Source organism: Manduca sexta, chromosome 14, assembly GCF_014839805.1.
Source record: "Manduca sexta isolate Smith_Timp_Sample1 chromosome 14, JHU_Msex_v1.0, whole genome shotgun sequence".
Lineage (NCBI taxonomy): Eukaryota > Metazoa > Arthropoda > Insecta > Lepidoptera > Sphingidae > Manduca > Manduca sexta.
Window position 1 is genome coordinate 579,243 of NC_051128.1, and position 26,056 is coordinate 605,298.

At 36.0% G+C, this 26,056-nt stretch overlaps 1 protein-coding gene across 1 annotated transcript in view; it reads left to right on the plus strand.

Moving 5' to 3' along the window:
- Nucleotides 1-23,696, plus strand: part of LOC115442934 (metabotropic glutamate receptor 2) — a 44,678-nt gene extending 20,982 nt beyond the window's left edge. Inside the window, exons 7-16 of the mRNA XM_030168143.2 lie at nt 5,281-5,387; nt 5,875-6,024; nt 7,511-7,644; nt 7,965-8,131; nt 8,740-8,898; nt 11,091-11,253; nt 11,719-11,932; nt 21,177-21,328; nt 21,653-21,761; nt 22,230-23,696. Of these exons, the coding sequence (XP_030024003.2) occupies nt 5,281-5,387; nt 5,875-6,024; nt 7,511-7,644; nt 7,965-8,131; nt 8,740-8,898; nt 11,091-11,253; nt 11,719-11,932; nt 21,177-21,328; nt 21,653-21,761; nt 22,230-22,423 (1,549 nt within the window). The 3' untranslated portion in view covers nt 22,424-23,696. The remainder of the gene's footprint in view (nt 1-5,280; nt 5,388-5,874; nt 6,025-7,510; nt 7,645-7,964; nt 8,132-8,739; nt 8,899-11,090; nt 11,254-11,718; nt 11,933-21,176; nt 21,329-21,652; nt 21,762-22,229) is intronic.
- Nucleotides 23,697-26,056: the final 2,360 nt, after the last annotated feature.

The window sequence follows — 26,056 nt, forward strand, 5'->3', positions numbered from 1 at the left end:
TGCCAGCATGTTACTCAACAAAAAAACTCACTTCAATACATAGTATGTATATATATTACATATGTAGTACGTATACATAGTGCCTAAAATAAAATGTAGAAATCCTAAGTTAACCAAAAACCCGCAACCCTAAACCCGCCATTGAAGTTGTATTTTGTTGTCAATGAACAGCGTTAATGAAAGGGCTGAATTAACCACATGTGTTGAACGTTCAATATACCTTTCAACAAATATGAGGCTTGAATCTCGGCTTTTAATTTGATGAATCAGGATGCAAGGGTACATTGGGCTCGATTGAATCGATTCCGTTGAAATGGAGGTTGTTCAATGATAGCGATAGATGGATTTGCGAACGGAAATACGCTTAGATAGGCGCGGAAGACCCTTCGGCCCTCTCGGGAACAAGCTTCTGTATTATGTAAGAGAAAATATGCGACAAATATTTGCATACAAACTATAAAAGTAATATTATAATCATAAAAGTAAATGAAAATGAACCTTTGTATGTATCCCTAACTTTTTATCATTGTTAATTTTTTTTTATTATTTTGGATCTATCCAAGTTTAAATTTAGAAACAACGTTAAATATAACTTTATTTATAATTTTTTTCTTTCACCTTGAGACAGTGGCAAATTTGATCGCTCAATTCTACGGTAGAGGTTATATTAACCCGTTTAATTAAAGCAGCCCGGCTGAATATGAAATGTGCCCACGAGCCATCCGCCCATAAACGGTGCGACGAGGCTGTACTCAAGCGAAACGCGGGAGACATTTCTCAGATGTTTAAGTTAGGAAACCAATGGTGCGTAAAAGACCCGAATTTCTATACGTTTGGTATAAATAGAATCGGTTCAAATATGAAGTAATATTCAAAAGCGAAGTTTGTGCGTTTCTATGTATCAGTAGAGCTGATTATATTTAGAAAAATGTCTCAGTAATAGTTGACTCGTTTAGTCTACTTTTTGAGTCAGGAACAGTAAAGTTTGAAACTCTGTAGAGAATCTCGAAATGTTGTGTCTGCTAAACACAGATTATTTATTTCATTTCGAAAAGATACGTGGGTAAATCAGCGCGGAAACAATAGTACGTAACTAAACTAACAGATGACCGAGCAGAGGGAATCGTATGCTAGACCTTTGTTACCCGCTTGAATGGATTGTGATGCATATTCCAATGAAGTTAGTAATGCTTGGATTGATTTGATGTAAGGCATACCGCTATATAACCCCGATTACTCATAGCTCATCCAATTGCATCAACTTATCATTGTCTCATCTTTTAACAATGTAGGTCAGATTAAAATAGTTGTACGTGGAAATAAAATTAAAATAAAAATGTGAACTTTGTATGCGCATAGTCATGTGAAAATGAATGTCAGTAACACGTAGATATAAGCAAGCGGTCTACGAGACTTTCCCGCCCTCACACCCACCACTACAACTCCTGTAAGCCAGGATCAGCAGTGGCACGCATTTTATGACACCGAGCAGTGAAGCTCGGCGAGTCTCAGTGGAAAACTACTATGTCATTATCCCGCAACGAACTTAATCAAATAGAAAGATAGGGAGAAGTTGGAAATATTAATTGTCCACTTCCCTCCAGAGCAATGCGGGTGACAAAATCATGATGTAAGGAGGCGATTTAACCTCAAGGATAGGGACGTTTACAACTAGATAAGCTAGTTATAACGCACCACGGATAAAATTAAATGAAAGGGTCCTATTACATGAGCTGTTAGATTTGATTACAATAGGCATTGCAAGCGGTCTAGTAATTAAATCGGTTTCTGTAATCCTCGTGTAACAAAAGTTAGTCAATAATAACCTCACGAACCCTGGACTTCTCATTCGGCGGCCCGAACATAGCCTTACACCGACATATGGACACGCATATCTCAACACATCGGGACAGTCAAATAAGCATTGTTGTATTCTGGAATTAATGACGTAAATATGAAATTTTATTTTTTAACATATAATTTAAAATTAAGTAATCAAAATGCTGCATCATTCGAAGTTTTGAATAGTGTTGCTTAAGTGGCGGTCTTTTGGCCCCTTACCCCCTACTTTCGTTTCCAAAGCCGCCACTGGCTATGGTCTATGGACAATTATATAAATTACAATAAAGCACGAAGTGCATTCAAATATATTCCTTCAGTTGTAAAGATTCAATTATGAAATTTAATTAACGTAAATTTAAAGATTAGCTATTCATATTTCTATCTCTTCCCATTTATTTGATTAAATTTGCTAATAATAGCAGTTCATTACTTTCGAAAACTCCTAGAGCTTTAATGCTCAATATCAATCATACGTCGACACTAAATTACAGTCGTAACGAGTGGGTGAAAGGTAGATAAGATTTTCGTAAATCTGGGCCCTACGTCCCCCGCGATCCACTAAATCCGTCCCCCACAACAATACAATCTCAAATCCCAAACGATAGTAGCGTTTTACGTTTCTACCGTATCAAAATACATGAACGCGTTTTGTAATACACAAACATGTATTGAAGGTTGGTCCATGTATTCCAATGCGGGTTGGAAATTGTTAAGGAGAATTTGTTTGCGGAATACTAGCGATTATATAACGGGAAAATAAATGCTGAGATTTGTGCGGATTTAAATCTAGAGTTGAGGATTTCAGGCCATTTATTCTCAACATCTTGTTTAGTTGGGGCTACTAGATTACATGCCTTTGAAATTCTTACAGAATACTGGCATCCACAATTTTATATTTATTTATTTAATAAGGTACATCAAAAGTATATATCCTTAAATCTAAAAACATTGCGTTAATTGCCTTATATACATGCTACTTATAGGTATACACAACATTTGAATTATAATATTATCTAATATTATAAATACGAAAGTTTGTAATAAAAATTGGTTGTACGTTTGTTAAAAGTTAATGCAGAAATAGCTGAACGGATTTGGATAAAATTTGGTTTAAAGGTAAACCTTGACCTGGATTAAAACATAGGCTACTTTTTATTCTGGCCCCGTAGGAAATAATGGTTATCAGCTTTTTTTTGAAATAGATGAAGCTGGGCATTTTATGGACTATTGTAGCAAGAAAGGCGATCCATGAAGGCGAACCGGGGAGCATTACCTAGTAGTTATTAATCGCATTTATTCCGAAAACAATTCCCAAAAATCTAACTGAACCATCCACAAAAGATTTTTATGCTATTTCCTTTTTAGTTAATTAATCGGACAAAGCTACGTAATAAGTAATATTTAACAGCATTACGTAGTTATGAAATAAAAAAATATAATCCAAAAGTTTGAATGGCGTTACCTTTATGAGCATCGTGAGACGACCATGGCCCTCTCATTATTCAGTTGTAATACTTTCTCTCGCTAAACTTTTACGTGGACGAAACTACATAAAACTAGTTAAGATATAGCCTTTACTTTTTAAACCTCTTTCCCGCAGCGTCTTTAAATTGAAAGAGTTTTAAGTGTGCTGTCAAATTAAAAGGCGGTATTATGTGCTGCCGAAATTGGCTGCATTCAGAAGCATAGCGCTGTGTGTACGTTAACGTGGAATGCATGGCTCCATCTCGCGGGCACTGAATTTTTAATTTTTATTCCTTCGTATCCCCGAATGGGGTAGTACGAGTTCAATGTATATCTAGGGTATGTTTTATGACAATTGTATCGTTAAGTATATGGTAGCCACTGAGCAATAGTTTAATACCGTTCGAGAGTATGTTGTATGTATCTTTTTGAATATTCCGTTAATAGTTCATGTCGCCAAAAATCGAACCAGGTGGCAGAAAATCCCTAATGACTCATGACCCCCAGCATTGGGGAATCGTTCATATATAATAAAAACATAAAAAAATACATATAATTAAAATATTGTTGAATATGAGTATTAGCTGATATCAGCAAAAATGGCTGATTAATCTTTATATCGCTGTTACGTCGTATGGTAACTCCTAGAATCATATATAACTAATATTATGTCATTTCACATACAGGACATGAAATTTTCTATCCTCTTAACGACGCCTTACAACTACATTTATGAAATTCGCAAAAGAAATTTCCCTAATGTAGTTAAAGTTCTTGCCAGATTTACAACTCTAACCGCCAGTGACTAGAGCGATTATATTTTACGAGCGTATAAGATACATTGCAAACAAGCAAGGACTTCTAACTATTGTAATAAGCGATTAATCAAAACTAAGCTGCAACAGTAGTTGTTACTCCAACATAAGTTAAATTACCTCCTATCTACATTGCTTTTATTGGTAATGCGTGAACCTGTATCGATAAATATAACATATAACGTATACAAAAAATATATATTATACTTAATTGTAAATTGTATGCTGATATTGTAACTTTGACTTTTGGACTACAAACACCTTAGTTCTCTCTGTGACGATGAAGGCAGTTTTCGCAACGTCAGAAGAAAAAAAACACAACAAAATATTTTATTTCAATGTCGAACATATCCCTAAATATAAGAAATCATAATGAAATATTATATAAAACTTTGAAACCGAATTCTGCAAAAAATATATATAAATCACATTATTTACTTCGCCAATTTAATACCAGGTGCTAAACTTAGAAACTTTTCTAAACAAGCTGCATTCGAACTTCAATGTTTCAGAAACACTGAAATCTTTCACCGCGTTCACTGCCGAAGTTTTAAAGTGTTTGAGGTTAGTTACAGTGTTAAAAGAAAAGTAATGTACAACACTTTCGAAATATATTTAAAGATATCGTCTTAGAGTGTGGTGGATATTTTACCAACCCTTTCAAAATACCAGACGTTAGATTGAATTAAAATATAAAATACGTCACCCAATGGATTACGACAGTTTTTTAATACTGAAATTTAGTTATTTTATTTGATAATGTCATGTATCTTATCATAATAATATAATCAACTGAATTAATTAACTAACGTGGCATGTCCAGATCTTTAAATTATAAAATATGCAGGGTATTTACATCTCGCTTGTCACCATGAGGCATAAAATGTTAGACTTCTATATGCTTGTTATACGAGTAACAATAAATGCAATGTTGCTCCACGCGGCAGAATTATTTAGCACTGGTTCTTACCAGCTGCAACATGCTGATAATATTCTGCTAGCAAATGTGACGATTCATGCTAGACAATATAAAAGATAGTTAAAATTAGCAGCATTAAACCCACATTGAAGGAATCTTGTGGTTCTGTCTTAGAGCGACCTGAATAACACCAAATGAACCTTACACTATCTTGAGCTTTAATGGAATCTATTGTTCAAGGGACATGCATGGCGCTGTGTGTGCGGGCCGGCCCGGCCTGTGCGATGCGATGCGACCCGCCAGTGGCGCCGACCTCCTCAGATACCTTAGGAAAGTCAACTTTATTGGTAAGATCTGTTGGTTTATCATCCTTTGTAGGTATATAAGATTTGGTATCAGCATTATCCTTGTTGCAATTTTACGTTTTGTTAATGGAAGCTTGGTCTTGATTTCCAATTGGGTCTTTGTAATCGCCAACGGAGCAAGCCTTCTTTTCAAACAATTAAAGAAGAACAATTAGAAAATAATAGTGAAATTTTATGAAAATATTTTACGAGAAAACTGCTAATCTGTGATTACTATAAATACAAAAGTTATAGCCCTTTTTTAAAAAATTCTTTATGTCACTAAATCGACTTGCCTACCAAAATGCTAATAAAGTTGAGACCATAAACGCAATTCTAACTCACCGAAAACAGACCAAAGGCTCAACAGCTAAGTCCATTCTTCAGCTTTTTATGAGAAGATTACAATTCCCTATATCCACAAAGCACATCTTAAATTCACCTGGCCACATTGCGCTGCTTTGAAGACATTAAACTATTATTGTTCTAGGACTCAGCGAGGACGAGTTCCACTTCGACAGCAACGGCGACGGACCAGCTCGATACAACATCCTGCACTTCAAGCAGGTGACCCGCGGCGTGTACCGTTGGGAGAATGTGGGACAGTATCTGGATGGGGAGCTACAGCTTAACCTTGATAGTAAGGACTTCTATTTTTAACTAAACATTTCCTAATTTTCCTCATCATCATCAGCCGCAGGATATCCACTGCTGAACAACAAACAAAGATTTCCAGATCACCCTATTGGAAGCGGCCCGCATCCGTGACCTCTTGCGACTTTTATGAAGTCATCTGTCCAGCTCGTGGCCTCCACTCCAGAACCTTCTTGCCCCATTGGCCATTAGTTCTGCGACCTATGTGCCCTGCCCACTACCACTTAAGCATGCTAATCCGATGGACTATGTCGGTGACTAATGTTCCTAATTCACCTCAATGTTGATAGCTGATCTTTGACTGCCTCGGTGACTATGAAGCTGGGGTCCTTGGCTCGAATCACGGGTCGAGCCAAAAATAATTGTGACTGAGTTTTTCCATCTTAAAAATAACTCAGTCGCAGCTCGGAGTCAGGAAGATAGCGGTGTGATACACCTGTGCCTCAGAAAACACGTAAAACCGTTAGTCCTACAGCTGATCTCTATCCGGGCATGTCGGATTGCCGTCTCACCGGACTATGAGAGTAAGTAAAAAGTAAAATAGTGCACATCTGATTGCGCACACATCTGTGCACTATAATATCTCCTGCGTACCTGGCAGGTCTCCATTGAGATTGGCCGCCGTGGCCAACATTCGGCTAGGGGGGATTAATTTAATCATTCATTCAGTTGATCTTATTGTCTAATTAATGTTTCAATGCTCTATAAAGAAATATGTAAGTATGTAAAAAACCTTTTTTAAAAGAACGCTAACAAGCAAATGTAACACTTGCTAGTTAACTTGAAGCGTGTAGCAATTTAAAGAGAAGTACTGATTACTTAAATATAAATCTAACAGTCTAAATTCCGTTCTTGATTATATTACTAATGAAGAGGATTAAAACTTGTTATATTTAATTAACAAAATAATTCCATAAAGTTACAATTAACATTATCGTCTAAAATAATTAGTTCTGTAGCGCAGTACTCTTTATTTATACTGAATTAATAACATTCATGAGTAAAGGCATTGCTATAACTTAATTTATAAAGACATGGTAATATACAGAAGAATTTGGAGTTATATTTTCTTCTTTTCAACCTTTTCACCCTAAATCAGTATCCAAAGACAACATTCCATTACCCATCATAATTAAATTTTCATTTTCCTTCAAATTGGTTTGGTAATTACATAAATTGAATTCGTAAATACCTCAATGGCGTAATTGTATTTCGTACGCGGTACAATGTGGCTCTGAGATCCCGAATTCGAATGCTGGGTCGAATAAAGTGATACGGGTTTTTTGCTCAGTCTCAGCCCCGAGTATTGAATTTGTGTCCGAAATGGCGACAGACTCGCTCCCATCAAATAATCGGACGGAATACACAATATGGTGGAAAGTCGGTACCCTGGGTGCACCTTCAGCTACTTCGGGAATAACGGCGCGATGTCTGTTTGTTTTAATTTTAATTGCAAACGTTTTGTTGTACAGAAATACAGTTTAAATGGGGGGAGCGGCGTCCTCCCGAATCGGTCTGTAGTGCGGAGTGCGAGCTGGGACAGGCCAAGCAGTACGTAGAAGGAGAAAGCTGCTGTTGGCACTGCTTTAACTGCACGCAATACGAGGTTTGTTTTTGAATTGAGTCTCTAATAAAATGTAATTAATTTATCAGGATTCGTATTTTGGCAGTATTTAGAAGACAATATATTCAAAGTTCATTGATTCAAACACTGCATTCCACAAATCACTAATTGTATTTCAGTTTACAACTCGTGTTAATAAATAGTACCCAACATCTAGAGAATCGATAAAATTTTCTAATAGATTTGTGCGTTGAAATATTTTTACATCATTTCAACACCTGTTTTGATATTTTATTAATTTCTTCCAGTTAACGTCATATTATGACTGCATACTACATTCTTACTGACATTTCTTACCACAGATAAGATCTCCGTACGTAGAGACCGCGTGTATGGTGTGTCCACGGGGAACACTTCCTGACCCAACTAGGACTCAGTGCCGCCAAATCCCTGAAGCCTATTTGAGACCAGATTCTGCCTGGGCTATTGGAGCTATGTCGTTCTCTTCTGTTGGCATTTTACTAACCGCGTAAGTTATTTACAATAAGCACAGTATATATTGTTAATATCATAAACATATTCTAACTACATCAATTGTTAAATCGACTTCGAGACGTTTGATAAATGTTATGTGCATTTTGAAATGGAAACGGAATCGTAAATGGAATATGCATTTAAAGTCCACAATAACATTTCCTCGAATATATAGGTTTTAGTACCTTGGACGTCTGCTTTACAGTATGTATATTTATAAACTCTGAATTCTAAATTCTGGCCGCCAATATTGATTCATAATTCAGGGAACACAATATCATTATGTGTATACTGTAGTAATAAAAATGTAAATGCCTTTTGTAATATCCTTTTGATTTAATAAATATTTATTAAAATCAAACATTTTGAGATCGTGTCAATGTTTGTAGACCCATTTATTATAATACAAAACTCCTATATAGCACCTATAGAAAGTATAGAGTAGCCTCAAAACATACGTATCTTTTGGGAGTCATTAAAATACTGGGCAGCCTGACGTACTACAGCCATGTTTGATGCTTGCACTCAAGCCAATAACAATATCCAACATTCTACTGCTCACCAACGTCTTAACCTATACCAGAAAATAAATCTGTTTACCAGGTTCGTCTGCGGAGTCTGGGTGCGTCATAGTTCCACTCCTGTTGTGCGTGCGAGTGGAAGAGAGCTATCTTACGTCCTACTCGCCGGCATACTCATGTGCTACTTGGTAACCTTTGCGTTGGTCTTCAGGCCTACTGATATCCTGTGCTCCATACAGAGGTGAGACTGAAAGAAGATATCCCTTCTAGTAGTTAGTCTTAACATTGAACCTAAATATTTAACTTGAATCAATTTTCTAATAAATTCTATCAATTATGTCAAAAAAACATAATTGATAGAATCGATAGCCTAGTTGGGTGTGGAACGGACTGCTGAGACGAATGTCCGCAGGTTCAAATCCCAAGGGCACACACCTCTGACTTTTCTAAAAAATCATGTGTGTATTCTTTGTGAATTTATCGTTCGCTTTAACGGTGAAGGAAAACATCGTGAGGAAACCTGCACATCTGAGAAGTTCTTTATAGGAATTTCGAAGGTGTGTGAAGTCTACCAATCCGCACTAGGCCAGCGTGGTGGACTAAGGCCTAATCCCTCTCAGTAGTAGAGGAGGCCCGTGCTCAGCAGTGGGCAAGTATATAATACAGGGCTGATATTATTATATGTCAAAAAAAATATTTAAAAGACAACACATACATGTGAAAATGAACACAGTTTTACGTAACCAATTTTTTTTATATCACGGCCTGTGAGTCCTGTTCCGCCTTCCTATTTTATCTTAGCTACTACAAGAAATCTTTTATATCACCTTAAATAATACAATGATTATGTTGTTATGTATTATGTTTTTACATCTAAACTTTTATAATCTTTTTATTTCAGTCTATGTATTTAATTTCAAGTTTGTTTTCCAAATTCTCGCAAATTTTAAAGTATTTATACCCGTTTTTGTATACTAATAGAATTTTATTGTTATTTGTTCTAAAACTTTGACAATATGAACGTCCCAGTAAAAACGGATTTGAATACGCCATGCACTGCGTTTCAAAAGAGAAATATCGAATGTCAACAAAAATACAAACTCGATGAAATGGTGAATTCAGAAACAGAAAGTTGGAGTTAAAATAAAATCGCTAGCCGATGTAGGGGCGCAGAGAGCGCGCGGCGGCCTGATGGCGACAAAACCGAATGTTTCCGATTGCAAACGTGCTCTTCTGTGGATCATTATTTGCTATTTACACATCCTGTCCTCTCGGAATGTGAAATGCAGTACTCAATCTGTAAACCTGATATAATTGCGAGCTCTTGATACTTTGTTAGGAGTTTCTTTCTGCCTTTTTAGGTAGCTAGTGAAAGGCTGGTAGGTTAGCTAGACTAGAAGAGCTCATGTCCTCACCGGTGAGGATCGCGACAGTACTGGCTACTTTGTTTTATCTTATATTCCTTAAGAATATTTTGCTTAATTTACAATGTCCGTAATATATAAGTGCTTTGGATTAGGTTAACACCGAACTAGCGTGGGTTGTGTATGATATTAGAAAATGTAGTCTTTAACTGGCTTATTACTAACGCAACGTTCTAATAAATATATAAAACTAACAAAACCTCTTTGACTACCGTATTTATTTACTCAACTCCTCGAACTTCAAGATGCATCAAAGAAACACGCAGAACTGACAAACCTCCAGTAATATTTAATCAAACTGCATCAAAGACTCGACGTTCGTAACCTAACAAATTATGCCTCGGTAAAGGTTGGTTTGACACACGGATCCAATAAACTGCTGTGGACTGAGGTGGACTGATTTATCAAACCAAATTTACCTCCCGCAAGTACGAGCGTCGCAAAACTCGGCTGGATATTGGTATCGAAAATTTGGATATAGAAATTTGAATATGTATAAAATAATATTGGAAACGTGTAAACGTGTATGATCGTTTGGAAGTCTCAAACTTCAATGCAAAGACTTTTAAACGAAAATCATGTAGCAGAAATATCTGATTATAAAAACACATACCATTTACATTACCAAATAGAGGGAAATCGATTAAAGGCTCACAAACTATAGTAGTTTTCTAAAGATCTTGGGAGGATGTCCGGAATTTATTCGCTGTTAAATAAACTCAATTTATTGTTCTTTTTTTCGTTTGTAGGTCTAAGTATAACGCCTTTATATTATAAAATTGATAATGTTTGGTCTCAAACTTAATAAAAATGTTTGGTCTTTTTCAATTTGTGAGCTATTTTATCTCATTTATAAATTAAGAAATGCCTCCTTCCATCACATCACTGGTCAAAAATACACATAGAACGCATAACGAACCAGTTGCACTAATTCTACCCTTAGCGTTGGCTATTTACCTCTATACAAATAAAGATATATTGACTTCTGTTCCAATTAATTTTCTCGTAGATTCGGCACCGGTTTCTGCTTCACTGTGGTATACGCTGCTCTCCTCACGAAGACCAACAGAATCTCCCGGATCTTCAACGCCAGCAAGCACTCGGCTAAGCGCCCAATACTCATATCACCGAGCTCGCAGCTCGCTATCTGCGCTGCGCTGGTTTCCATACAGGTGAGGAATATACATTATACTAGCACTGCCTCGGTGGCGTAGTTGTACTGCATGCGCAGTACGGCAGTGCTGAGGTCCTGGGTTCGAATCCCGGGTCAAGCGAAGCGATATTTAGTTTTTTCTGCTCAGTTTTAGCCCGAAGTGTGGAATAAGTGTACAATATTGCGTTAGGCTCACCCCCTATCACATCATGTAACTGAACACATTTGGCGAAATATCGATGCCCTGGTTGCGCTTCTGCATACCCCTCCAGAGATAAATGCGTGATGTGTGTGTATTATTCTAGCACTACACTTGGTGCATCTTGCTATTATATTCCTTTCCTCGCCTTCTTTTTCCCCTTCGAATAGTATTACTGTCTATGAGCAGTCGTATTTCATCAAGCTTGCTCGTCTGGCATTCATTCATATAAAAGAATCATCTGCATTTACGTACTTTATTCTAACAATGACCCACCATCTGCAGGTCCTGATCGTGGTAGTATGGATGATAGTAGCACCAGCTCGCGCCATGTTCCACTACCCCACCAGGGAGGACAACATGCTGGTGTGCGACTCTTACGTGGACGCGTCCTATATGATCGCATTTTTCTATCCAATCGTGCTGATCCTAGTGTGCACCGTGTATGCTGTGCTGACCAGGAAGATTCCGGAGGCTTTTAACGAGAGCAAACATATTGGTAAGTAGATACAGATGTTGATGGCAGAGATCTATTTTATGTCGCCAGTTATTTGGCATTTTGCTTCTTTATGCTGGTGGTAGGATATATTTTATATCCGCCCCGACAGCGACCACTGTACACAGGGTGTTAAAACCCACAATAATGGCCCAGAGGTGTGTCGCGTTCCGGGATCAGCCTGATTATATCCGGTTCCAGCCGATCGGCATAATTGTGTTGAATGCCGAGAAGTAATCATCTCTCGTCAATCAACATTTTATTGGATCCCACTTCATTTAACATCAGGTGCAGTTGGTTCACTATGCCATACCAGTATGAAAAAAAAAAGTATATAAAATAATATGAAACCGCATAAAATGTATGGGAATGATCCCATCGATATGTCTAGCGCTAGGATAAGTTATTCTCATACATAACGTTAGCGTTAACGATTGTAGAAAGACGTGTTAACTACGGCTCTAGATCTTACAAAATACTATATATTATATTAGACTTTTTTTTATTACTTTGAATAACGAAACGAGCTTGTGGTTTGTCTGATGGTAAGCGATACGACCGCCCATAAACAGTAGCAACACAGCACAACACCTTGAATTACAGAGTATTGTTTGGTATTCGACTGAGCTCGCCATCCTGAGACACGAAATGTTAAGTCTTATTATGTCCAGTAGCTACAACTTTACTTTATCTTATTTAAATTGAAATTAAAAATATTGCATTTATCCCTCAGAAAAATATAACATGTCCTGAGTAGCTACGTAGTACAATTTATTTAACTTTTAATAGAAGTTTACTGAAACAACATGTTGGCAGGGAAATGCGCAACGAGTTAAACAAACGACGGCTGTATAAAACAACTTCCTTTGCTCTCCATGTTTCTAATTATGAATATTAATAGCAAACTTATTATACGTCTCGTAAGACGGAACTTGAAACAATTCTTTAGTTGTTATTAATTTACATTTACTAATTCAATGAAATTTAATTATACCCAATTTGTAGCCAAGCCGGCAAATTACAAAAGCTTGATTATAAAAGATTTATTAAAGCCACTTTAAGCTTCAGAGACTTGAGTAAAGTGGTCAACTTAATGATAAATCATATGCAAAATCAAAAAGGCTGTCACTATCCCGTATTCACAATCTTGGTTGGATAACACATTGAGGCCTATGAGGGACTCGCGAACATTTCCTCTCCCACTTCACACCGCCCATCCTAATATTTTCCTCTTCCTTCCCCTTCACTTCCCCCCTATCCCTCCTCTTCCTCTCTTCCTCCAGGGCCTGCAGCCGCTAAGTCGGAGGGAACCAGTATACTGTTGGCAGGTTTCCCTCGGTGTTGATTACAGAGTCTGTACTTTAAAAAAAAATAAGGGCTCGTGAACATTTCCTGACGCTCTCCCCTCCTACCATCCTAATTCCTAAAATAGTTCCTTATCCTTCCCCTACTCTTCCTTGCCACCCATCCAACCCCCCCCCCCCCCCCCCCAACTTTCCTCCAGGGCAAAAACCAGGGCGTTAGGCCGGAGGACTCCAGTATCCCATTCGCAGGCTTCCCCCGGAGTTGACTGCGGGGTCCGGTACCCCAAAAAAACCCTCAAGATCAAAACATGACGTATAATATAACTATTTTAATTTGATTTTAAGTTCTGTATAAAACCAATGATAAATTTTTCTGTGATAATACCGAAAACAAAAATTGATATACATACATGACCGACAACGGCGATCATTACAACCCAAGCGTAAATCGGAAGTGGAGTTTATTAAAGCGAATAAGACATCCATTGTTTAGCATCCATTGTGACGTGACAATGCAATCAGACGCTTGTTGACGCCCCATTGTGCACGCATGCTCGTGCTCCGAGGAAACTGCGTTATTTATCAGCCTAGGGTTGCCAGAGTTGACACAAGCGACTTAATAGCCGAATTAAGTCATGTGTGAAATTTTGAGCGTCACTGAGTGTTTAAGCCATTTTAATTGCTGTGCTTTTGTTTATACTGGCAAAGGATTCTGATATCATTGAGGATTCAATTATTTGTCACATTATTTTTGCGTGATTGTAGACTTTTAGTATTATATTCAACATTCTTACCTAGGAGCAAGTTATCAAGCAAAGCACTTGAATGACTTCATTAACAATCATCAAATACCACTACAATATAACTTCTAACCACACTACGACCTGTCAAAGCCGAGTTTGAAAAAGATATATCGCTGGTAAACGATTGCCAGATCTAGCAAAAGTACCAAGTTACATCTAACCGTGTTTCCTCCATTTGATAGATCAGGACGTGACCCAAAAATTTCATTGTTTCAAAGATAAATGGTTTTACCTCGGCATAGAATATTTTTACGATTTCTTCTTCGTTCTAGCGACATTGAAAGCTTTTAGGTCGATTATATTTCTAAATGTAAAATGTCTGTGCAATTTTATCTGGGGCATGGACAGTTTTTACTAAAATTTATTATATTTTGTTCATCTTGGACGACGTCCAGTTACTATTGTCTATGAATTATGTAGCAAATAGTAAGGTTATAGGGTAAATAGCTCTCTTATCGCCAATTCTTGGCAAGGAACCGATGTAAAATTATTGGATGTCAGCAAACGCATAAGAAAGTTCTTCAGTGGTTATACAGATTGTTATTTGTCTATCTACGATTTTTGTTATATTATTTTCTATGTTACTATATTATTTATCTGGGATTTTGCTTATCCATAACTTTGTTATTCTCATAAATTTATATCTTTGATTTTACTCTGATCATATTTGTTTATTGCTTTGAATGACGAGACGTGCTTGCCGTTCGTCAGATGGTTAGCGATATGACCGCATCGCCAACACCATCCATGATCCAACACCTTGAATTACAAAGTATTGTTTGGTATTCCACTACGCTCGCCATCCTGACATGGATGTTAAGTCTTATTATGTCCAGTAGTTAGGTACACTGACTACAAATAATAATGTTTGTATTACAATATAATAAATATAAATTACTTCCATTCCGCTAATTAATGAATAATAATATCAGCCCCTATTATATGTATACTGTCCCACTGTTGGGCACGGGCCTCCTCTGCTACTGAGAGGGAATAGGCCTTAGTCTACCACGCTGGCTTAGTGCGGATTGGTAGACTTCACACACCCTTGAAAATTCCTAATAGAGAATTTCTCAGGTATGCAGATTTCTTCACGATGTTTTCCTTCACCGTTAAAGCAAGCGATAATTCACAAAGAAAACACACATATTTTTTTAGAAAAGTTCTAAGGTGTGTGCCCTTGGGATTTGAACCTGCGGACATTCGTCTTGGCAGTCCATTCCACAACCAACTAGACTATCGCCGCTTTTTACCAACTAGGCTATCGCCGCTTCTTACCGACTAGGCTATCGCCGCTTTTTAATTTTTTTATTAATGAATCCATCTGATTTAAAATATCATGAACTGTTTATATCTAAAGTTTATAAATATAACCGTAACTTTGCGTGTTAAAATAATAACATCACAGTCTTTGATTTAGTACATCTAATAATTTAGGCTGTAGTTGAGGTTACTTAATTAATTATATCATCTATACTGAAGACATAAAAGACGCCATTAATTATAAGTCGTATTACGTACTCCAAAGGTACCTTCAATTTATCATCAGATGTTTTCAATATGAATTAGTAGTGCTAGAAAATTCTGCCTTATTTACGTTAAAAGCATGTGGTTTAATAAAGACCAAAGTTAAAAATTGACAAAAAATTGACTTCCCTTTCCTATCCAAGTCAAGTGAAAGACATAAACCAACATAAATGAAAAACTTGACGTTTTATATTATAAGAATTAATTGGCTGTATATTCGCTTTGTAATAGCCACATATTGGACATTTCAGTTGGAATATTGTTGATAACTAAAATATTTTGTACTTAATTTCTGCCCGATATGCCCCAAGTGACGTCATTAATTTTACTGCACAGTATTATAATAATAATACTGCAAATTAACGATTTTGGACTACAAACAAACACTCCGGAACAAAATACGGCACACCAGACCCCACATTCAACTATAGATGATTTGACACTTCCTGAAAGTGACTTCCTTAGTAACATACAACCAAATTGCCTTACACAAACTGAATCACTGGAAGTAACAACACAAGAACAAGATGAACGGAATCAAGAAATAGACGATACCTTTTGCCAAGCTTTCGAATGCTTTATAGATACTGATCCAACTAATAGACCATTTATTCCCAAACAAAAATCATCTAAAAAATTTCTGAAAATTGTGAATTATATTAACAATAAAATAATACCACAAAAGGTAAATAATGATACTGACTACAAATATTTACAGACTGTCTTATACTGTTCGGCATGGACTGCAGCTAAAGTCAACGGTAGCAAACTAAGCCCCGTGAATTGCAATAACCCTGATGGTAACCGAATCCTGATGGTAAGTCGACCTAAACCACATTGGCAAAAACGCCTGGAAAGAAAAATTGCAGATCTACGAGCTAAAATAAGCAGATTGACACATTACATGAATGGGATTAGAAGCGACTATTTAAATCAACAAGTACAAAACATCTTAACACAGTACAGAATTCACACAATCCACGAAGAACCTAATTCACAATTATCTCATTTCCTTGACACCTTGAAACAGAAACTAACGATAGCCTGTAACCGACTAAATAGATACAAACAATGTACCCTCCGCAAAACTCAAAACAATGACTTCAACAATAATGAAAGAAAGTTTTATCGTACACTAGGTCCAGTAACAAATACTCAAACTACACAAACCACAGCTGCTGCTCGTAATTTATTAACACCTGACCCAATACAATTACAACAATACTGGGCTAACATATGGTCAAATCCTGTCGAACATAATGCTGAGGCTGACTGGATCAAGATAGAACAAGATAAACACAATTGCACCCCACCTATGCTATATGAAAGAATACCCCTACGAACATACCAAAACGTCATTAACAGACTTCATAATTGGAAAACTACTGGTTCAGATCACATCCATAATTTTTGGTATAAAAAATTTACACACATACAACCCTACATCTATAACTATATCAATAGATTTATTGAAAGCCCTGAAGAAATGCCTTCTTACATAACAGCAGGAAATACTTATATGCTACCAAAAGACCAAAATGATACAGCCAATCCAGCAAAATATAGACCTATTACTTGCCTACAGACAATATATAAAATAATTACAGCGTGCCTCTCAGATTTAATTTACACTCACCTCGCTAATCATAACATACTAACTGAACAACAAAAAGGCTGCAGGAAATTTCAGTCAGGGGTGTAAGGAACAGGTCACAATTGACTCGGTTATTGTAAATCGCGCACATAAATATAAAGAAGATCTATACACCACTTATATTGACTACAAGAAAGCTTTTGATTCCGTTCCACATTCATGGTTATTCTCAGTACTGCGCATCTATAAAATTCATCCCCAACTTATTACTTTCTTGCGAACCACTGCTGCACATTGGTCAACTCGCCTCCAGTTAAAAATTCCTGATGGTTTTCTAGTGACCGACCCCATCAAAATTAAAAGAGGAATATTCCAGGGCGATGCACTCAGTCCGTTGTGGTTTTGTCTTGCTTTGAACCCCTTTCCAATATGTTAAACTCCATAGAAACCGGATATACACTAGATTATAAAGAAACCGACGGACAGGCTAACCTAACATTTAAATTAAATCATCTTTTATACATGGATGACATTAAATTGTACGCACAATCCTCTGCTGATATAGACGAACTAATAGAGCAAACCCAAAAATTCTCATCAGATATTCATATGGAATTCGGCATTGATAAATGCAGAAATAACTCAATCAAAGCAGGACACTTTTATGATTACTCTTACCAAATGCAGACAGGCCAGACCATCCTATCACTCACTGAGTATGAAGCATATAAATACTTAGGGTTTCATCAGGCTCGTCAAATACTCCAAAAGGAAACAAAACAAAACTCTTAGAGGCATTCAGATACAGACTTAACTCAGTTTTAAAACCCACTTAAACTCTAAACATATCTTTAAAGCAATAAATACTTACGCTATCCCTGTTTTAACGTACTCATTCGGTATTATTAGATGGTCAAAATCCGATCTTAAAAATCTCCAACGTGTCATTAATGTAGCTCTTACTAAGCATAGGAAACACCATCCACGAGCCTGTGTTCAAAGGCAAACTGTGCCACGCAGGAAGGTGGCAGAGGCCTCATAGACATCAATAATCTTCATAGTAAGCAAATAACAACCCTCAGGTATTACTTCCATAACAAACAAACCGACTCCCAACTACATTCAGCAATAGTGTTTAATGATACCAAGTTTACACCCCTTAATTTGCGTAGTAAATGTACCCAGCCCAATGAAACGCAAGTAGATAATCCAACCAAAATCAGGGAGTGGACCCGGAAAGCTCTTCATGGTAGACATCGTCTCGATCTGAACCAGCCTAACGTCGACAAAGATGCGTCGAACGAGTGGCTCGTTCGAGGCGAGCTCTTTCCTGAAACTGAAGGGTTCATGATCGCTATACAGGACCAGGTAATAGAGACGCGCAACTACCAAAAGTATATTATAAAAGCTACAAACCTTCCGACCGATATGTGTAGAAGATGCAATAGTTCGTCGGAAACAATTCAGCACATTACAGGCGCTTGCAAATCCATAGTCCAAACAGACTACAAATACAGACATGATCAGGTTGCACACATAATCCACCAGACTCTAGCCCTTAAGTACAAACTTATAGATTCATCAACACCTTATTACAAGTATTCGCCGGCAATAATATCAGAAAATTCGACACATAAACTTTACTTCGACCGCGCCATACTTACAGACAGAACGATACACTACAATAGACCAGATATTATATTAATTGATAAAATTCAGAAGTCTGCTTACATCATAGATATAGCAATACCGAACACTCACAACATTCAATCTACAATAGCTGAAAAACTTTCTAAATACATTGAACTTAAAGACGAAGTTACTCGAATGTGGCGTCTTCAAAAGGCAGTAATAGTCCCAATAGTTTTGTCAACCACGGGCGTGATTCCTACACAGCTCCACAACTCCCTCCAGACACTTCATCTACCAAAATTCCTATACATCAATCTTCAAAAAGCAGTCATCCTCAACACTTGTCGCATTGTGAGAAAATTTCTGCAGCTAGACCACGATTAAGTTCCTTTTATCTCTCACGTTACAAACAATATTTTATTTTATGTTGCTGCAGACTTGGCTTTGGCCCGTCCGCATCCTGCAACCCGGCCTAAGAGCCGAGATTCAGTAATGGTACAAAATAATAATAATAATATCAGCCCTGTATTATATACTTGCCCACTGCTGAGCACGGGCCTCCTCTACTACTGAGAGGGATTAGGCCTTAGTCCACCACGCTGGCCTAGTGCGGATTGGTAGACTTCACACACCTTCGAAATTCCTATAGAGAACTTCTCGGATGTGCAGGTTTCCTCACGATGTTTTCCTTCACCGTTAAAGCGAACGATAAATTCACAAAGAATACACACGTGATTTTTTTAGAAAAGTCAGAGGTGTGTGCCCTTGGGATTTGAACCTGCGGACATTCGTCTTGGCAGACCGTTCCACACCCAACTAGGCTATCGCCGCTTTTTTTTTTAAAAACACAGTATTATAGATTGTCAAATAATATAGTAAGGGTCTGTTCTTCAATATCTCAGTAAATGTATTAGCCGACTAAATACAAAAGTAACACTCATTAGAAATACCTACAATATTGATTCCTTCCTAACCGAATTTCGGCCACGGCCACCAATCTCGTCAAAGATCAGCCAAGTACGCAAGAGATATTATAGTGCACAAATATGTGCGCAATATACAAGTACACTCTCTGTTCCTTCACTCTCATAATCCAGTGAGACAGCAATCCGACATGACTGGAGAGATCAGGCGCAGGACCAACGGCTTGACGTGCTTTCCGAGGCATTTATCACACCGCCAACTTCCTGACTCCGAGCTGCGACTGAGTAACTTTTTTAAGATGGATAAATCCAGTCACAAATATTTTGGCCCGACCCGGGATTCGAACCTAGGACCTCAGCGCGGTAATTGTACTTGCACTGTATACAATTACAAGTACGCCACCGCGGCAGTCAAACTACAATAACACCTGTGCCGTTAATAAATTATCCTGCTACATTTTTAGATCTATATCGTGCAGCTGAGCCATTGTAATCAACGAAATTGCCAGCCAGCCACAACATAGTTCGGCAACTAAACCAATTGAGTTGTGGTCTCCCCTAGAACATTGCGGGCCAACTTTTAACGTTCTTTTAATGATGTTGTTTGAATTATGTGACATTCAAAATAAGGTCCTTGGTTATATTATTTAATTACAAGTGAAACGAGCTTTTGTCATGTCAAAAAGGAATTGTCATTTAGTAGCACGAGGCATTAATATAAATATTTTAACCAAAATTCAATTCAAATCGCAATCAATAGTGAGTCATATGCTACAGAGTTAGGAGTCTACAAATTAATGTTTATTACCGATCGATATTGTTGGGTATTGTGGGTAATACTATGATAATACTATACTATACTATGCGTATAAAAAAAATATTTTGTGTACCGTCACCACTTAGTTGATTCGCAATAAATGGCCTGTGAACCACCGTTCGTGTTTTAATACGAAAATCTTACTGATATCTATGGTAAAATTATAATTAGAATCTTAATAAACGCTAAACTCTTTGAACACAGAAATTAGTTGCTCGACAGTTACTAAAACAAAATTGTTAGGACATAAAAGACGTATGAGCGCCTAACAGCAAACATCGTGTTTTATGACTTCAACATTTCGACACTTTCAATTTACTAGATTCTCTCTCTTTGAGTCATTAGATTATATAGTTATCATCATGATATTCAGATTATCTTTCTTTTCTTCTCTGATACAAGAGGACCTCAAACGATAAGCAAAATAAGCGACTAATGTACTATATTAATTATGCTTATTAATTATTATCCCCTTCTAACAGGTCTAGAAATTTTGGGATAGTCCAATGTTTAAACATCAGAATAAACGACTAATGAACTACATTAATGATGATTATTAATTATTCTCCGCTTCTAATAGATTTTTAAATCTTTGAGAAAGACCTATGTTCCTGATGTTGATGATAATGAATAATACTTATTTCCAGGCTTCACGATGTACACGACGTGTGTGATCTGGCTCGCGTTCGTGCCGCTGTACTTCGGCACCGCCAGCCACGTCCCGCTGCGCGTCACCAGCATGGCAGTCACCATCTCGCTCAGCGCCAGCGTCACGCTCATCTGCTTATTCTCACCCAAGGTAAGCTTTTTCATCTATTACCACCGTAGTGCACGTTTTTTTTTACTTATATATCCTCAGTTTTACATTCCAGACGACTGCGTCTGAATAACTGTATTCAGCTCAAAATAAGAAGCTTGTTATATAATTTACGACTGTTTTGGCATTGTTAAATACCAGATTTGCCTTTAATCAAACCAAATAATAAAAATAGGTACAAAAGAATTAAAACTCGCCTTAAATTGAGAAAACTAGCAGGAGCTAGTTTACATTCCTTATTATCAAGCATTAAATGTGTTAAATTCCATCACTATCAAGTTTTAAACATGTAAATGAATGTTCCAGCTGTACATAATCCTGATCCGTCCGGAGCGGAACGTGCGCCAGAGCATCATGCCGGTGCGGTACAGCCGCAAACCGCCGCCGACGCACGCCGTCACCACACAGAACAAGAGTGAGTACATTACTATTAATATATTTTCACTTGATGGTAAATAATCTAAAATTTTGTTTGGCTGTGGACGAAGAAGGTGTCCAACAAAAGCCGCTCTGATGATCTTCATAAATTTAAATTTACTCCAAAAACATTGATTGATAGTTGAACAAACGACTTTATTATAATTTTGCCATCATTCAATTTTGATATTAAATCATAGTTCTGATTGGTAATGTACCACAAACGTCTGCATTTGTATTTGTTTTAGTTATAGTTTAGCAGTAATCTTGATACAATGGGAATACCCCGTGATCCGGTTTTACACCAACTCACTTACATAAATAAAATTGCATAAAGGGAGGATGATTTGTAGCTTATTAATATTAAACTACTTATTTTAAAAACAACAAATACTTGGTACATTTTTTTTTCTTTAAGATACGAAGCTGCTATTTAAAAAATAAAATCATAATGTTCAAATTCCAGAACCACCATGCGCAGACAAAGAAACCCAGACCGATCCAGCAGACTTCAAACTTTCAAATGGACGGGTCGTTGAAGCAGAGAAGGAGAAACCAAAAGAGAAAGCAAAAGACGAGAAACAAGAAACGAAACCCGCTCCCAACAACATCAACGATGCTTCCATTCCAGCAGTTAAAGAGAGGAACGTAACTTTATAGCAAAGATTTTCTTCCAAATCTCTCAATGAGGCAAACGTGAGAGATAAAATTGTTTTAAAGAAGAAGAGTTGCTCATGCAGGATGAAAGAACGGAAACCAGTTATAGTGTAATGTATACATTTACCGTATTTTTATAGAACTTGCAGATTGTGTGAAATTATGAATTACCTGTTGGGTAACTTTTGAATTATTCAGGAGAAGTAAATAATAAGAATTCACCTGAGTCAAAATCATGGGGAAATATTTTGTTGTAACCGCAAGTTCTATCAAAAAACACTGTTGGGTAGACCGCTTTCGATGTACATATTTATCATTGTAGCCATCGCTTGCCAAATGTCTGACATAGTCGTGTACATATCGAAGTACATATTAAATGACTTCCTGACGATATTTTTCTTCAATATAGTTTAAGGGGAGAAATTTCGTATGGAACAAGGAAGGCTGAAGATTTTAACGATTTTAAAAATAATAATCGTAGTCGAATATTAAAGGACTGTGATTTAAATTTTTTCTGTATATAAATTTGTATATAATTCCCATCATATCCTTATGTATATATTAATCTTGTATATACACATACGAATGAAGACGTATAGTGATCTTTATTGTACATAGGAATTTGGACTTAAGGCATAAGATTTAAGGTTGACTTTGATATACCTATCATAATCTAATATCATGTATTTTAGTTTAAGGTAAACATTTTCAGGGTAGAGCTTTGAGCCAGGACATTGGGGACATAAACGTTAAAAAATATTTTATTTGAGACAATTTAAATTCTCAGATACAGTAACAATAAGATTTTTGCCTGTATAGTTAACAGCTTTCGCCTTGTGCGATCTTGATATTTTTAAATTGCGTAGCGCAATGGCGATTAGGAAGCTTTAACTAGATTAAATAAGTAATAGAACCATTATTTAAAAGGCTTTTCGCAGTATATTATCTATGTAAAAATTTAATTAATTAATTATAATCATGAAGCATAGATATAGTGATCCTTATAAAACGCAAAATCTATGAATGTCTGCAATGAAGCTGTTAAATCATTTTATTGTTTCATAGATTTTAGGTGTTATAAAAGTTGTTTGTTTAGAATAGCAGACAGATATTTATAGATTTTGGATTTTTTTTAATTCTAATAAATTTAGAGATAATGTTAAATATTATTTAAACTGTCTCCATTGTCTTGCTCTCCCTGTGAATGTTTAAGAATAAAATAATATCATAGTGTAATCATATTGTTAAGTAATCCTAATAAAATGTTTTGATGTTTTTGGATGTTTTATTATTTACACAAAAAGAAAGTGATTATTGAAAAACCTAGCTAAATAAAAAATAAAAAAATATTATAATATGATCACTTACCATCCGATGACACGATCATATTTTATTGTTGCACCGCCCTATTCCTTTTCTATAGAAAAGTGAAAAAATCTGCGTAAATAAAAACTTTTTAACATAATATTACTTATATATACCACCTTCAATAAACACTAAAAACCAAAAACTACATATTTAACATGAGATACATATATACTGATTACCAATTTTGGAGTCGATGATTAAATAAAATTGCTAGTGCGGCTAGATAAATACATGAACAAATCTACGAAAGCAAATTTAATTTTAAATTAGTCACCGACTCCAAAATTGGTAACCAGTATACATTTAAGAACAGGCTCTTGTAATTAAAACCTTAATCTCTTTGTATACGGTCTCACCGCACTATGCCAAACATGTTGATCCATTTCTGATCCCAAATACATAGGCTATCTATGTTAGGTAACGTAATTTTTATTTTTTGCTTTTTGAAGGCGGTACTTATATATTATTTAGCAAATTTATTTTTTGCTTTTTTATCTTAGTAAAAATATACAGTCGAATTAAGAACCTCCTTCATTTTATAAAGTCGGTTAAAAATTAGTATACGTTGAGGAAATCATAGTTGACGACATCATTTTAAGATTTTTTTGATGTATCTCCGAAGTCAAGGGTCAGGGAAATTTATATAAGACCACACGGGAAGCACCAGCTTTCTAATAAAAAACGAATCATCTATGTAAATCGGTTTACCCAGTCAAAAAATATGAAATAAGAAATATAAAAAAAAATCATACCAATTGAGAACCTCCTCCGTTTTTGAAGTCGGTGAAAAAGAAGTTTTTAATAATTTTGAATTTAAATTCATATAAAATAAGTGTTATGAGTAAAACACAGGAATGAAACTGCACCCAACAAAATATATAATAGGGGACCGGACAGGTATTACCAAAAAATCTGAAATTCAGTTTAAAGTAAAGTTTGTAATATTAAAAATATTATCTCATATTTGTTTTTGTAAAAGAGTTGTGATTTGTATTTTTAAATCAATAAATAAAATATAATAATTATAATATTTTTAGTCTATTCTTTACGGCAAATGAAACACCAATCACGGCGCATGACGTCACACTTGGGTAAAATGTAAACAAACAGACGTCATCTGGATGTCATACCGCGTTGTGTTATTTTAATGCTTTAAAGGTGTTTTTTGACACAGAACTGCTCTAATAATTAATATTAATTTATACGGGACGTTGTTACTATCTTCCAACTTAACGTTTACAGATTGTTTAATCGTTAATCATAATGGACCGCAAAAAATATCGTTGGTGCGTCGTACCTGAATGTAATAATACTTCTATATCTTTACCAAACAAATTATTTATTGATGTACCACGAAAAGGAGATATACGAATAAAGTGGTTGCAGTTAGCAAGACGAACCTACGACGGAATGTCTGCAGACTCACCGATTTAGTTTTGTGAGGATCACTTTGATGTAAGTAATTAAAAATAGTGTTTCGGTTTAAAATAAATCTATGAATATTTCAATTAATTAAATCATTTGTACACCCAGGGAGGTTATGGTTATGAGATGTATTTATTTATGTTTTAGCTGCCACATGATATGGAATAGAATATTTATTTATATAGAATTCTGGTTGTTACACAGTAACCTGAGATTGCCTGAGATTAACACGGTCTATGCAGTGTTGCCAGATCATAATTTCTCTTTACCCCAGGATTATTTGGAATTTAAAATTTTACCCTTAAACCAATCATAAATAATTCGGTACTTTTTTTTCTATATCCTTATCTATGCAGACGCCACTTCTTTCTTCACTTCCACTTCAATAATTATTAATTTAATTATCTCATTTTATTAGGAACAACTAGCTGTACACGAAAATTGTATTGAATAAAAAATTATAATTAATTCATGGCCTACAATTTTTGTAGGAAACATCTTTCTCTAAGCTCAATATTTATTACAATACCGTGAAACAATAGCTTTAATACCTTAACTCGTAGAATTACCCCAAAAATTACCATAAAAAAATACCCTGCTGATTCACTTTTACCCTAAATCTAGGGTAAATAACCCTAATCTGGCATTATTGAATCACTGTTCAAATGACAAGACTTGTCAAGTTACTTTATCCACGTATGACGTCACACGAGACGAAATGACATAATGTAGCGTTTGCGCGGGAATTATAGCTATTTAACATTTAGGCATGGTTTTATGTACTTTTTAAGCTTTATTTGTGCAAAATACTATTTTTCTTGGCTATTTATATCCACAATGATC